This window comes from Homalodisca vitripennis, chromosome X, assembly GCF_021130785.1.
Source record: "Homalodisca vitripennis isolate AUS2020 chromosome X, UT_GWSS_2.1, whole genome shotgun sequence".
In the NCBI taxonomy this organism is placed as follows: Eukaryota; Metazoa; Arthropoda; class Insecta; order Hemiptera; family Cicadellidae; genus Homalodisca; species Homalodisca vitripennis.
The window spans coordinates 29,855,672-29,868,074 of NC_060215.1; the positions used below are offsets into that span (position 1 = coordinate 29,855,672).

A 12,403-nucleotide genomic window follows, 5' to 3' on the forward strand; every position below is an offset into this window, starting at 1 on the left:
AATAGACTCTCTTCAATGCGACAGAAGACAATAACTGAATTTATGTCTTTTAACAATTAATATTGTACTCAATAATAATATCAGTACTGTACGTCCAATTTTTGTTTGATTTCACTTCTTAATACAGTAATTTAACTCATACTTAACCTATAAGTTTCAATTTGGTACTGTATTTAACTTCATTATTTATGTACTGTACCGTACACAATTTGTCTTAATAAAATACTGTATGTCTATTTAATTAAAGTTTTCTTTGTTTATGTACGAAATGATGCACCCATTTTCAATTTTTAAGTAATTAGTTCCTATAACTGTTCATTATCGTTATAAATAATTCCTCCTGGACCTGTTCGGATTAACCGACGTTCGGATTAACCGACGTTCGGATTAACCGACGTTCGGATTAACCGACGTTCGGATTAACCGACGTTCGGATTAACCGACGTTCGGATTAACCGACGTTCGGATTACACGTGTTCGGATTAGCGGGACTCCACTGTAATGTCCATCAAAGTTATTATTAGCAATTTTTAAAGTTTTTATGTTTAAATATGGATGTACGAACAAAAAAGTCAAATTTTATGAAATCTAACACAAACCATAAGAGAGATGGATCAATTATCTGGATGAAAATTTGATTATACCCTCAATAATAATGTTACAGCCACCAGTTTATATTACAGTTAAAAATATATTTTTTCTAGTATGAAGTTAGGATTTGATCAATGAAATTTGAATATGAACTTTAAAAAGAAAATACATATAAAATGTTCCTTAAATCATTTTTGAGTTATGGATTACAGGTAACAGGGTAAAAATTACATATTTTATGCAATAGTACAGGATGTCATCACTTTATGAAATGAAAAAATCGTACTTCCAAAAAATGAAAAAATGGTTTCTTAATATTCTATAAAAATGTATAAATTTAAATTTTAGTAATATCAATTTTGACTATATTAACCTTGTTTCTAAATTAAATAAAAAAATAGTCAGAAATTAGTCTACATGAGCACACAGCCTGTGCGTAGGCTAGTGACAATATATACATAATCCAAAATGACATCCTAATCCTTGCATACTATCTTGTAGTTATTTTCCCAATATTATTGATAATCCTTTGCTTATTTTTACAAAAAGAACAGTCCCAAAAAGTTTTATTTTTGACAATTGAAGGCTTAATCAGGTGTTAGGTTAACTATTCACTGCTGCAAGAGACATGTAGTGACTACTTGGCTGCCTCCGCAAACAAGATAGAGTAAACAAATTATAACTAAGCATTTGACAAGGAAGTCGGAAAACATCAATAGTATACCACATTCACAGTACTGGTAACCAACTGAATATAAAGTACAATTAAATTATGAGAAATAGCAGCAAATAACAAACTTCAAAAATAATCAATTCAATTTAGTTAACAAACTTAAAACAGGTTTAAATTGACAAGCCCATCTTGATTTTTTTTAAAACATCAAAATATATCACATCGAAGATGTCTTAACAATTATTTTTGTTTTGTTCTTAAATCTTGTCTCCAATTCTAAACTCTAAATGAAATTATTGGTTTTTAAGATAAAATAGACCTATCTATATACATCTACTGTTGTATGGTTTTCTTGTGACTGTTTTTACCAAAACTATCAATATTATATACATACTATTGTTCTATTTGTTTTACTGATGTCTATTATTGTTTAAATTATTTATCTGTGTTCAGTTTGATCCCTTAAAATCTTGCTTATAGCAAAGAAAATTGCACAATCTATTGTTTTCTTAATGAAAAATACTTATTACAAATTGTCATTTAAACTTTCTCATGATTGCAGAGTTTGTAATTAATTAATTTATAACATATGGCCTTCACTCAACAAATTTCACTTCTTAAAAGGCTGGTATGAGAATACTTAAAGGCTTTACCCGTTCTAGCTAGTCGTAATTCAGTACATCTCAGCTGGGTTCCTGGACATGCTGGCTTTAGGGGCAATGAACTCGCTGACGATTTAGCGAGAAATGGCTCAAAGAAGCACTTTCTTGGACTTGAACCGGCTTGTTGTATAAGCAAGTCAACTGCCATGGAAATCAAGTTATTGGGGGAAATGGTTCAGAGATAAGCACTTTGGTGGCAGAGTTTCTTTGGGCAATAATTTAGCAAGAAGCTCCTTTGAGGCACCAATATCCAGTTCATGAACTGCCTGATGAAGCTCAACAATGGCCTTCTAAAGGCAATTTCCCTTACCCTAGTTATAGACTATGTAATCAACTAGAGGCGGCTGCTAAGTACATTATTCATTATTTCATTCATTATACAAGTCATTACTTGAAGCTTGAGGTTAGGAGAAGAACCCTATTTGGAACCTCTAAGACAGCTGATGAATTCGACGTCAGCATTGAGCAGAATCACTTATATTTCATTAAAGGTACAGGGGTAGGCAGATCCTACTAGTGGAACTTTGAGTGCTTAACTTAGGCTTTTGTGTTGGGTAAAAGTCCTATATACCCTGCTCTTTAATCTTATCTCTAATATAGCTAGATTAAAACTAGTTTTAATCCTTCAAAACCTTTGCTAACTGCATCTATATTAAGTGCTTTGGTAGCTGACTGTTTGCGGATATATCTGCAAAATGATGGCAATTAAGTTTTATGAAAACTTATTCAATCCGTATTTATGAAGGTAATTTATACAAATATAAATAAAAACTCCCAAAACATGAAATTAATTATTATCGTTTAAAGGAAATTTGTTTTATGCATTGGCAACACTGCAGCTTTAAATATTAGCATGCCTTTGGCTCTAAATAATTGCCATAAAACCCTCAAGATAAACTATTTGGTACAAAGTACTCTTATTACACACTAAGTTATATATAAAAATGTGTCATAAAAACCTGTATAAACAGCTTGATGTATTTTGCAGATTTTTTAGCCGTCCACGTAGGATTTACTCAACCAAACTAAACTACAATATACTGATTAATCTATTGTTTTTTATTTGCATAATTTGTACACGTTATTTCACTTTACTATATTGTCGCTAGGATAGTAGTTTAAGTACACATATATCTGACCACTGAACTATCATCTTAAATTATTGCTTGTTGCAACTTATTAGTTTTATTGTTTTTAAATGATAATCTACAAACATTAAGTTTAAAACTTATTATTACATATTCATGTTTTAAATTATACGTTGAGGCTTGAGAATCACCAATTTGTACATAAATGTAAATTGCAAAATCTAATGAACTTCCTGTGCCTTGGTACTCAACCGTGGACTGTTAGGCTTCTGAGTTCTCAAAAATTAAGACTCATTTTTATTTTTAATTAGGCTGAAATTTAAGTGAAGGTGGCAGAGTGGAAAAGTAGTCTCTTATTTTTCAAATATCTGTTTGGACGGATTACACAAACAGCACTAATTTCACTTCAATTCAGAACAAAAGACTTAGTGAAAATATACATGCTACATAAAGAAACAAAATTAATTTAACGCACTACGAGTATATTACTGCTTATGTTAACCCAACTACATATGAAACATTCCAACACAAGTTTCTCACTAAGAGTGTGCGTTAAGGGGACATGGATTTCCTTACAAATGAGTACATAGCAGTACACTGATGTATGCTGATGATACTGTGCTTCTGCTCGGGAAAACGAATCAAGACGAGCTAGAGGCAGCTGCTTACACGGCTGTTAATATGGCAGTGCAATATTGCCATGGCAATGACCTTGTTGTAAACGAGACAAAAACAAAACAGCTATTCTTTGGAAGACACAAAGATACTGTAGGAGGACTGCCTGAACTGGAGGAAATCAGCACTTCAAAGTATCTCGGAGTGACAATAGATGACTCTCTGACGTGGACACACCACATTGACAACCTCTGTAAAAGGCTTAGCGCAGGACTGTACGTGATCCGCAGGATGAAACATATCAGCGACCTAGGAACAGCTAAAACTGCATACTATGCTCTCTACGAATCACATCTTCGATACGGTATAGCAGTCTGGGGAGGTACCACACTAGGCAACCTGCAACGGGTCCTAATACACCAAAAGAGAGCGATTCGGATCCTTGCAAGCCTACGCACAAGAGAATCATGCAGGCAAGCCTTTCAAGAACTGAAGATTCTCACTGTGGTTAACCTATACATCCTGGAAGCTGTGACCTACGTACACCTGAAATCACCCGATGAAGTGATGACTGGAGCACAGCAACATGACTACAACACTCGGCACGCTGCAAACTACCATCTTCCAGCTCACCGCCTAGCGTCCACGGAGAAGAAGCCAACATATGTCGGAGCGAAGCTGTGGAACGCCCGCCCACTAGAACTGAAGAGGAGAGACCGGCTGCAGTTTGGACACAAACTAAAACTCTGGCTTCAAGACCATCCATTTTACACAATAAATGAATTTTTAAACAGAACTTTCTAACCTGCTGTAACAAAATAAAATCTGACGATTGTACTGTTCTCTAAGAATATGTTCAATAAAGAATAATAATAATAATAATACAAAAATGATTATACTGTGTCTGGGTGCAAGCCCGTACCTAAACCACAAGTACAAAAACACAACTACTAAGAGCAAGTTAGAGGTAGAGTCTAATATTGTGTTTGACAATAATCACATGAAGCAATTAAGACAATATCATTCACTGGGAACCTAAATCTTTGATATGAAACCAAATTGAATTTCAAGTACAAAATTATCAGATTCAACCATCAGTTGAAATCAGGAATTGGATTTCTACAAAAAAATATAGAAAAGAACCAACAAGAAAACTTAATACGTTGAACAGAATATAAAGACAAATCAATTGCCTAAAGAAGTTCATTCAAGGAGGACAATGAACTTATGTTTCCACTCCCTTCATGATGCCATCTATTGTTCCACCTGCCTAAGTACTGTTGGTACTTATGCCTTAGTGTCTTTTAGTTGTTTACTAACTGTAGTTAGTTCATATTTAAAATTAATGTTTATGTTAACTTTATACAAAACTTGAATGTCTTACATGACTTTCCCATGTCACAGTGCTTTGGTATGATTTACTGTACCTTTTCCAGTACTGTACATTTAATATACTATGTTATTTTTAACTTTCTTCAGTTAATAAAAGAGTTGCACATCTCAAATTCTGGTGACTCTGTTTCCAATGGCACTTAATATCGCAGTTTTACATTATAATCCTGCTAATTTTTATACAAATTTTACTTAAAGATAAAAATACTGTTTTAGTGGTACTGAACATCACATCTGGGAAAGCATGATAAAATATTGCACTAAACAAATATGCATAAGTGTATAGAAATTATGCAATATTTAAACCATTCAGTATGGTTTCTATTCACTAAGTAATTTTAATAAGATGCAATAAAGACACTTATAGCTTGTTATATACATTTAATCAATAACGAGAGTGTTTGATAACAGTTCATACAAAAAAGCCATCAAAACATTGCTCTTCAATAAAAACTCATTCCTACAAACCAAACACACTGCCACCACAAATTTGTGAAACCACACACACCGCTGTGTGCTCAGTGCTGTGTGTGGTCATTATAAAAAATAATTTAAACTAATAACATAATAAATACAATGTTTTTACTCACCATTGATAATCAACAGGAGATGCCATGTTGCACACTGCCTTTTGAACTTTTATGGAACTCTGAAAATATACAATAAATAAATGTTATAAAATGAAAATGCACGGTTAATATTAGTACAGCACACCATGGATATATAGAAAAGTCCAAAGTAGTTCTGGCAGACCCTACACAAACATTGTCCTGTTCATCAAGTAATTGACTGATAGTTAAACTGTAATGAGCGTAATCTAAACACTTATATCACTAACTAACCTTCAATTATGATTTCTATTTATGTAGTCTGTTAGAATTAAAATTCATGACAACCAAGGTGTGGTGTAAAATATCTGATTATCCTATGAATACCTCAGTAAAATTCTGTAAAACCTTTAGTTAGACTATTTATTTACAAGAAGTTATAACTATATTAATAAACTAGTAGTAAATGTTATTTCCAATAGAATTTATTTGTTGGACAAGGCCTTTCGAAACCAAAGGTATTACATATTAACTTGTAAGTGTATTACATATTAATACACTTACATATAAATACAACTACGATTTAACAGGTCTGTGCTTCGTGTCATCATACGACACGTATCAGTAATATATGGCGAATTATATCATTTGGTCAGTGACCTTTTATGTATTATTATACAACATAATTATTATACAATATCAATCTGTAAACGGGTTGCATATATTTTTTTTAAGTGTATCTTTTTCTGATTCAGAAGCCATACATTTTTTACCCCATATATAAAATGGCGACTGAACAAATTTTTCAAAAACATCAAATTAAAGGTGTTTATTAGTAGAACATAATATATTTTAATTAATTTTGAAGATTCCGGTGGCCAAGTCATGGTCGCATTAATGCCACAGATCTGTTGTCAAAAAGTTGACGCACACCAAAATCACATCAGATTAAAATTGAAAATGTTGACTTCTTAATTAGAACAAATACTATAATCCCGTAATTAACATTGTTCATTGCTTATGCTTTTTACAGTGTTATAATGTCTCATTTTGTATTGTTAAATTGTTAACCGAAGAAATGTGGAAAGATCATTACAATTTTGTTTTAAGTAAACTACTAAAAGATGGAAATAAAACACAGCAGGACAATGACCGCAAGTAAACAATTCAATTTTACAGTAGTAGTAGTAGTGAATTCCCAAGATTTCTCAGCTAGTGGACTTTAACACTAACGATAGATAACAGTCTGTTATCTCAACTAGTCTTGTATTGTTAGTCACTAGATTGCAACAGATTTAAAACAAAATTAATTTTACATTTTAGTTTATATCTGTAAGTCACAGTGATGTCGCTTTCTGAGGATGAACTTAACAATCCTAATAATGTGTGGGTGGGGAGATCACCCAGCAGGGATCACTTTCCATAAAGCAGGACTTTATACCTTCCAGTTGAACCTACCACTGGGCACAGCAAAAACCGATGTGTCACTTAAATCTGGGCAACGTTATGGATGTCCAGGAGCGGCACATCACTAATCGCAAATGTCGAGATTCTGGAGTTCAATGGTAATTCAATAGGTCTAGTCTACTGCGGGAGATGACTGCAAGTATCAGAGGTTCTTGCTAGTCTCAACGTTGACTGGAGAGGCTGGTTCAGAGCTGACCTCTCCTTCTTCCGGGGGGACATGACTGAGATTAGTGCCCTAATTCTTACTCATGGATTTCGATAGGAAGCGGTCCTTACCCCAAACCTTACCCATCCTGAATATCTTGTCACTCCGGAAGAAGCACTAAGGTTCAGTATGGGAATTAGTGCAATTTATAAGCTTTTTGTCCTAAGAAAAAAAAAAAAAAAATGGGAGTTTAACAACGTTTATATGAGGAAGTATGGCACTTATTTAAAAATAATTTTCCAAATAGAAATATTCCAAATATAAAGTTTAACATTAAGGGAGTTCTTAGCTCTTAGAAGGGTAGAGGATATACACAGAACAGATAACAAGACTGAAAACCGTTAAAATTGAGAAAACTTTGTTACAAGTCCTACAAAGTTTTACTGAAAATGCTCATACAATACTTAGAGCTGCTGGAGAAATTCTTGGGATGTCTCAGGAATCTGTCTGTAATGTTTGGTTTAATGCTGGATTCAAGTCACCATACAAGGTAACTTTGGTTGAAGAATTCTACGAAGACGAGTACGACTTGCAGTTTTGTGAAATTATGATGAATGTGACTGCTAACCAGCAAGTTATCTTAGAGTGCATGAAGTTATCTGATGAAGCTACACAAGGTGTGGCTATTAAATAATGAGACTGACGATGCTGAGGATCCAGGAGGCGTGTGTCAACCGCCATTAATCAACTGCTATTTAGTGTGAACCTTTCTCTTTAGTATGCAGCTAGCTTCTGTTAACCACACCGTTTAGTCAGAGCATACGTTTGTGTTATCTGTAGTGTATTTAGTGTGATAAATACTAAGTTGGTAATGTACCCATAGCAATATTTAATGTCTGCACCAGTTATGTTGGCAGTATGTATTGTCAGGCGATGTATCATACGATGTAGTCTGATACGAATAAAGAATGCTCATAGGCTGCTCTCCTGTGACGTCACGTCACGCCACTACCCTACAACCAACTGTCCAAGCTAGCTAGCCAGGAGTCCACCACCAGACACCGTCATGTAAACCTCCGTGTCCTGTCCGTTCCTTTATGAGCGGTCTTAGAGCAATGGTACTCTAAAATGTAACGTCTTATTATTTATCCCGACCCATATAGTGTACAGTGACGACCCGCATACCTTACAGTGGCGACGAGGAAAACAATCGGCAACAATATTTGATTAATCCATATTTCTAAATCATTAAATTTTCGTTCAACCGCTAAATTTCCACGTGCATCGGGTGTGTGACTCTACGGTCAACTAATGGACAGCGTAGTGCGTTATTGCAAGTTAATTGCAACAGTGGAACATAGTGATATAGTGCGAAAGGGCAACAAGCGTAATGAACACGTGCAAATAATAACGAATGTGCAAAGACATTCGGGAAATTGAACAGTGAATTACAGTGATATAGTGCGAAAGGGCAACAAGCGTAAAGAACACGTGCAAATAACAACGAATGTGCAAGGACATTGAAACAGTGAATTACAGTGATATAGTGCGAAAGGGCAACAAGCGTAAAGAACACGTGCAAATAACAACGAATGTGCAAGGACATTGAAACAGTGAATTACAGTGATATAGTGCGAAAGGGCAACAAGCGTAATGAACACGTGCAAATAACAACGAATGTGCAAGGACATTGAAACAGTGAATTACAGTGATATAGTGCGAAAGGGCAACAAGCGTAATGAACACGTGCAAATAACAACGAATGTGCAAGGACATTCGGGAAATTGAACAGTGAATTACAGTGATATAGTGCGAAAGGGCAACAAGCGTAATGAACACGTGCAAATAACAACGAATGTGCAAGGACATTGAAACAGTGAATTACAGTGATATAGTGCGAAAGGGCAACAAGCGTAATGAACATGTGCAAATAATAACGAATGTGCAAGGACATTCGGGAAATTGAACAGTGAATTACAGTGATATAGTGCGAAAGGGCAACAAGCGTAACGAACACGTGCAAATAATAACGAATGTGCAAAGACATTTGGGAAATTGAACAGTGAATTACAGTGATATAGTGCGAAAGGGCAACAAGCGTAATGAACACATGCAAATAATAACGAATGTGCAAAGACATTCGGGAAATTGAACAGTGAATTACAGTGATATAGTGCGAAAGGGCAACAAGAGTAACGAACACGTGCAAATAATAACGAATGTGCAAAGACATTCGGGAAATTGAACAGTGAATTACAGTGATATAGTGCGAAAGGGCAACAAGCGTAATGAACACGTGCAAATAACCGCGAATGTGCAAGGACATTCCGGACATTGCAACATCGTGAGTAGTAAGGTACGCCGATTGATATAAACTATTCTTGGCGTAAGTAGCGCACAAGTTGATTTTTATCGTTACAATTAATGCCGTTAGACGATTATTTTTACCGGAGACACTTTAAACAGTTATTACGAAGTGTACAAGACAAAATGGCAACTATCGGGTCTATGGGTCCTTTTGATAGTGCGGAAGAATCGTGGCAGTCTTATATACAGAGATTTGAGCTTTTTATTGATTGTAATGATATCGACAATTCAAAGAAACTAAGCACGTTGTTGAGAGTTATGGGTGTAAGGACCTAAACGTTACTGAAAGACTTAATTACACCAGACAAACCATCTGACAAGCCGTACAAGGAAATTGTGGACACTATAGCTAATCATCTGCATCCCAAGCCTTCTTTTATCACGGAAAGATTTAAATTTAGTAGGCAGAATCAATTGGATCATGAAACGGTTAGCGATTATATTGTGCATTTAAAACAGTTATCTAAGTATTGTGAATTTGGTGATAAATTGCCAGACTACTTAAGGGACAGATTAGTCGCGGGTCTGCGAGACCAACAGATACAGAAAAGACTTCTCGGGGAGGAAAACCTCACTTATGAAAAAGCCGTGCAACTAGCTACTGCAATGGAATTTGCTGAAAAGGGGGCGGCCCAGATGACAACTACAGGAGGACGTATTCACCAGATGCAGAGCAGCGGGTCAATACCGAAAAGGACACAGGTGGCAAGCAGCGGGGCGAGACAGACATCGGATGGTGGGAAGGCGCTGGGAGACATCACCTGCTATTGTTGCGGCAAGCGATCACACACAGCATCGCAATGTCGGTTTCTTGAGTACACGTGTAATCATTGTAAAAAGAAGGGACACCTTGAAAGAGTTTGTAGATCGAAAAATTATGTTAACAAACCCAATGACAACAAACCAAATGTTTTTACAAATATGTGTAATGAGCCTTCAGCTAAAGGGAAACAGTTTTACAGCAATAAAAAGCAACATGTTTATAAAGGTAGGCAGCACTATGTAGAGGAAAGTAAAGAATCAGCAGAGTCAGGTTCAGATAATCACTGGAAACATAAAGACAATGACGATGTGTATGACATTTCCAATCTAGTTGCGGTTAAAGAAATAGAAACTAAGATTAATAAAATTGAGCCAATAACGGTAAAATTATTAGTGGAAAGTAAGGAAATTGTATTTGAAGTCGATAGTGGAGCTTGTGTTTCAGTTATGTCAGAAAAAGATTGTAAGACTAAGTTAGGAAATGTAAACATGCATCCAACTAGCTTAGTATTAAGTTCATATACATATGAAAAGATCAGGCCTTTAGGTAAAGTTATGGTCAATGTACAACATAAAGGTAAAGAGAAACAATTAGCTTTATACATCGTAGCTATCCCTTGTTAGGGCGTGATTGGATGCAAGCATTAGATTTGACAGTGAGAGTGCCCAGTAATGTAAACAATGTACAGTCAGCTGATCGCACGAGCATGGTGGGGGTTGTGCCAACTGCAGGCGGCAGACGCATGCGCGCCTGTCAGTGGAAGCCACAACACACCTGTAGGGGTAAATAAACAAACATCTGTCAATCCGTCTGTTGTCAACAAACAAGTAGAACTACTGTACAATGAGTTTCCAAATGTATTTACGGATAAGTTGGGATGTTACAAGGGTGCACCAGTTAAATTAAAGTTAAAAGAAAATGTAGTACCAAAATACTTTAAACCTAGAACGTTACCTTTTACACTTAAAGAAAAAGTAGAAGCCGAGCTGACTAGACTAGAACAAGAGAATGTTATTTCACCAGTAGATACCAGTGAATGGGGGACTTCCATTTGTACCAATTATTAAGGCTAATGGGAAAATAAGAATTTGTGGGGATTATAAAATAACTGTAAATCCTTTCTTGGAGGTAGACCAACACCCGTTACCAAAAATTGAAGAAATATTTGCCAGCCTACAAAATGGAGCAAAATTCTCTAAAATAGATTTATCTTCAGCTTATCAGCAGCTTAAACTACAGTAGATGCAGCTAGTCAAAATCAATGTATTGTACAATTAGCACACACAAAGGATTGTATGCTTACAATCGCCTATGTTTTGGTATCAGTTCAGCACCGGGAATCTTCCAGAGAATAATAGAACAAACATTACAAGGTATCCCGGGGGTAACTGTGTTTTTAGATGACATTGTAGTAACGGGTAAAAAAAATGAGGAACACATGCATAGACTTAGACTATTGTGTCAAAGACTTGAAGACAATGGGTTCACAGTGAGCAAGAACAAATGTAAATTTTTCTGTGACAGTTTAGAATATTTAGGTTTTTTTATCAGCAAACAAGGGTTGCATACCGCACCTAGTAAGGTTGAAGCGATTGTCAAGGCACCTGAACCTCAAAATGTGACACAGCTTAAAGCCTTCCTTGGTCTTGTTAATTATTATTCACGTTTCATTCCTAGAATATCCACTATTTTGACTCCAATGTATCAGTTGTTGAGAAAGGATACCGATTTTGTATTTAACTAGCCTAAACCCGCGGCTCCGCTCGCGTGGCAGTAGAGAGGGCTACATCAATCAAGCATCGAAAAGAAATACTAATTTTATTATACGTTTTTCCAATTAATTTATTGCTCTACTAATACATCGTAGCATATCATAAAATCTATTATAAAAGTTTTTTGTTTATTTTAATGCGTTTTGGTAAACAACGTTATTAGTTGTATTATTTGGAGCATAAATATAAAGGTTCTTCGGGTTTCCGACTCTTGAGCAAGCGACGTATAATTGACCGTGCGAGAAACATGAGGGTTCCAGATGGATTCCTGCGACGTTAAGTGATTGTCCTTGTGCCTTATTAATCGTCATTGCGAACGC

The 12,403-nt window shown here is 35.5% G+C and overlaps 1 protein-coding gene across 1 annotated transcript in view; it reads right to left on the bottom strand.

Moving 5' to 3' along the window:
* Positions 1-12,403, bottom strand: part of LOC124368867 (signal peptide peptidase-like 3) — a 48,373-nt gene that overhangs the window by 22,624 nt on the left and 13,346 nt on the right. Inside the window, exon 2 of the mRNA XM_046826331.1 lies at positions 5,612-5,670. Coding sequence (XP_046682287.1) covers positions 5,612-5,637 — 26 coding nt within the window. The 5' untranslated portion in view covers positions 5,638-5,670. The remainder of the gene's footprint in view (positions 1-5,611; positions 5,671-12,403) is intronic.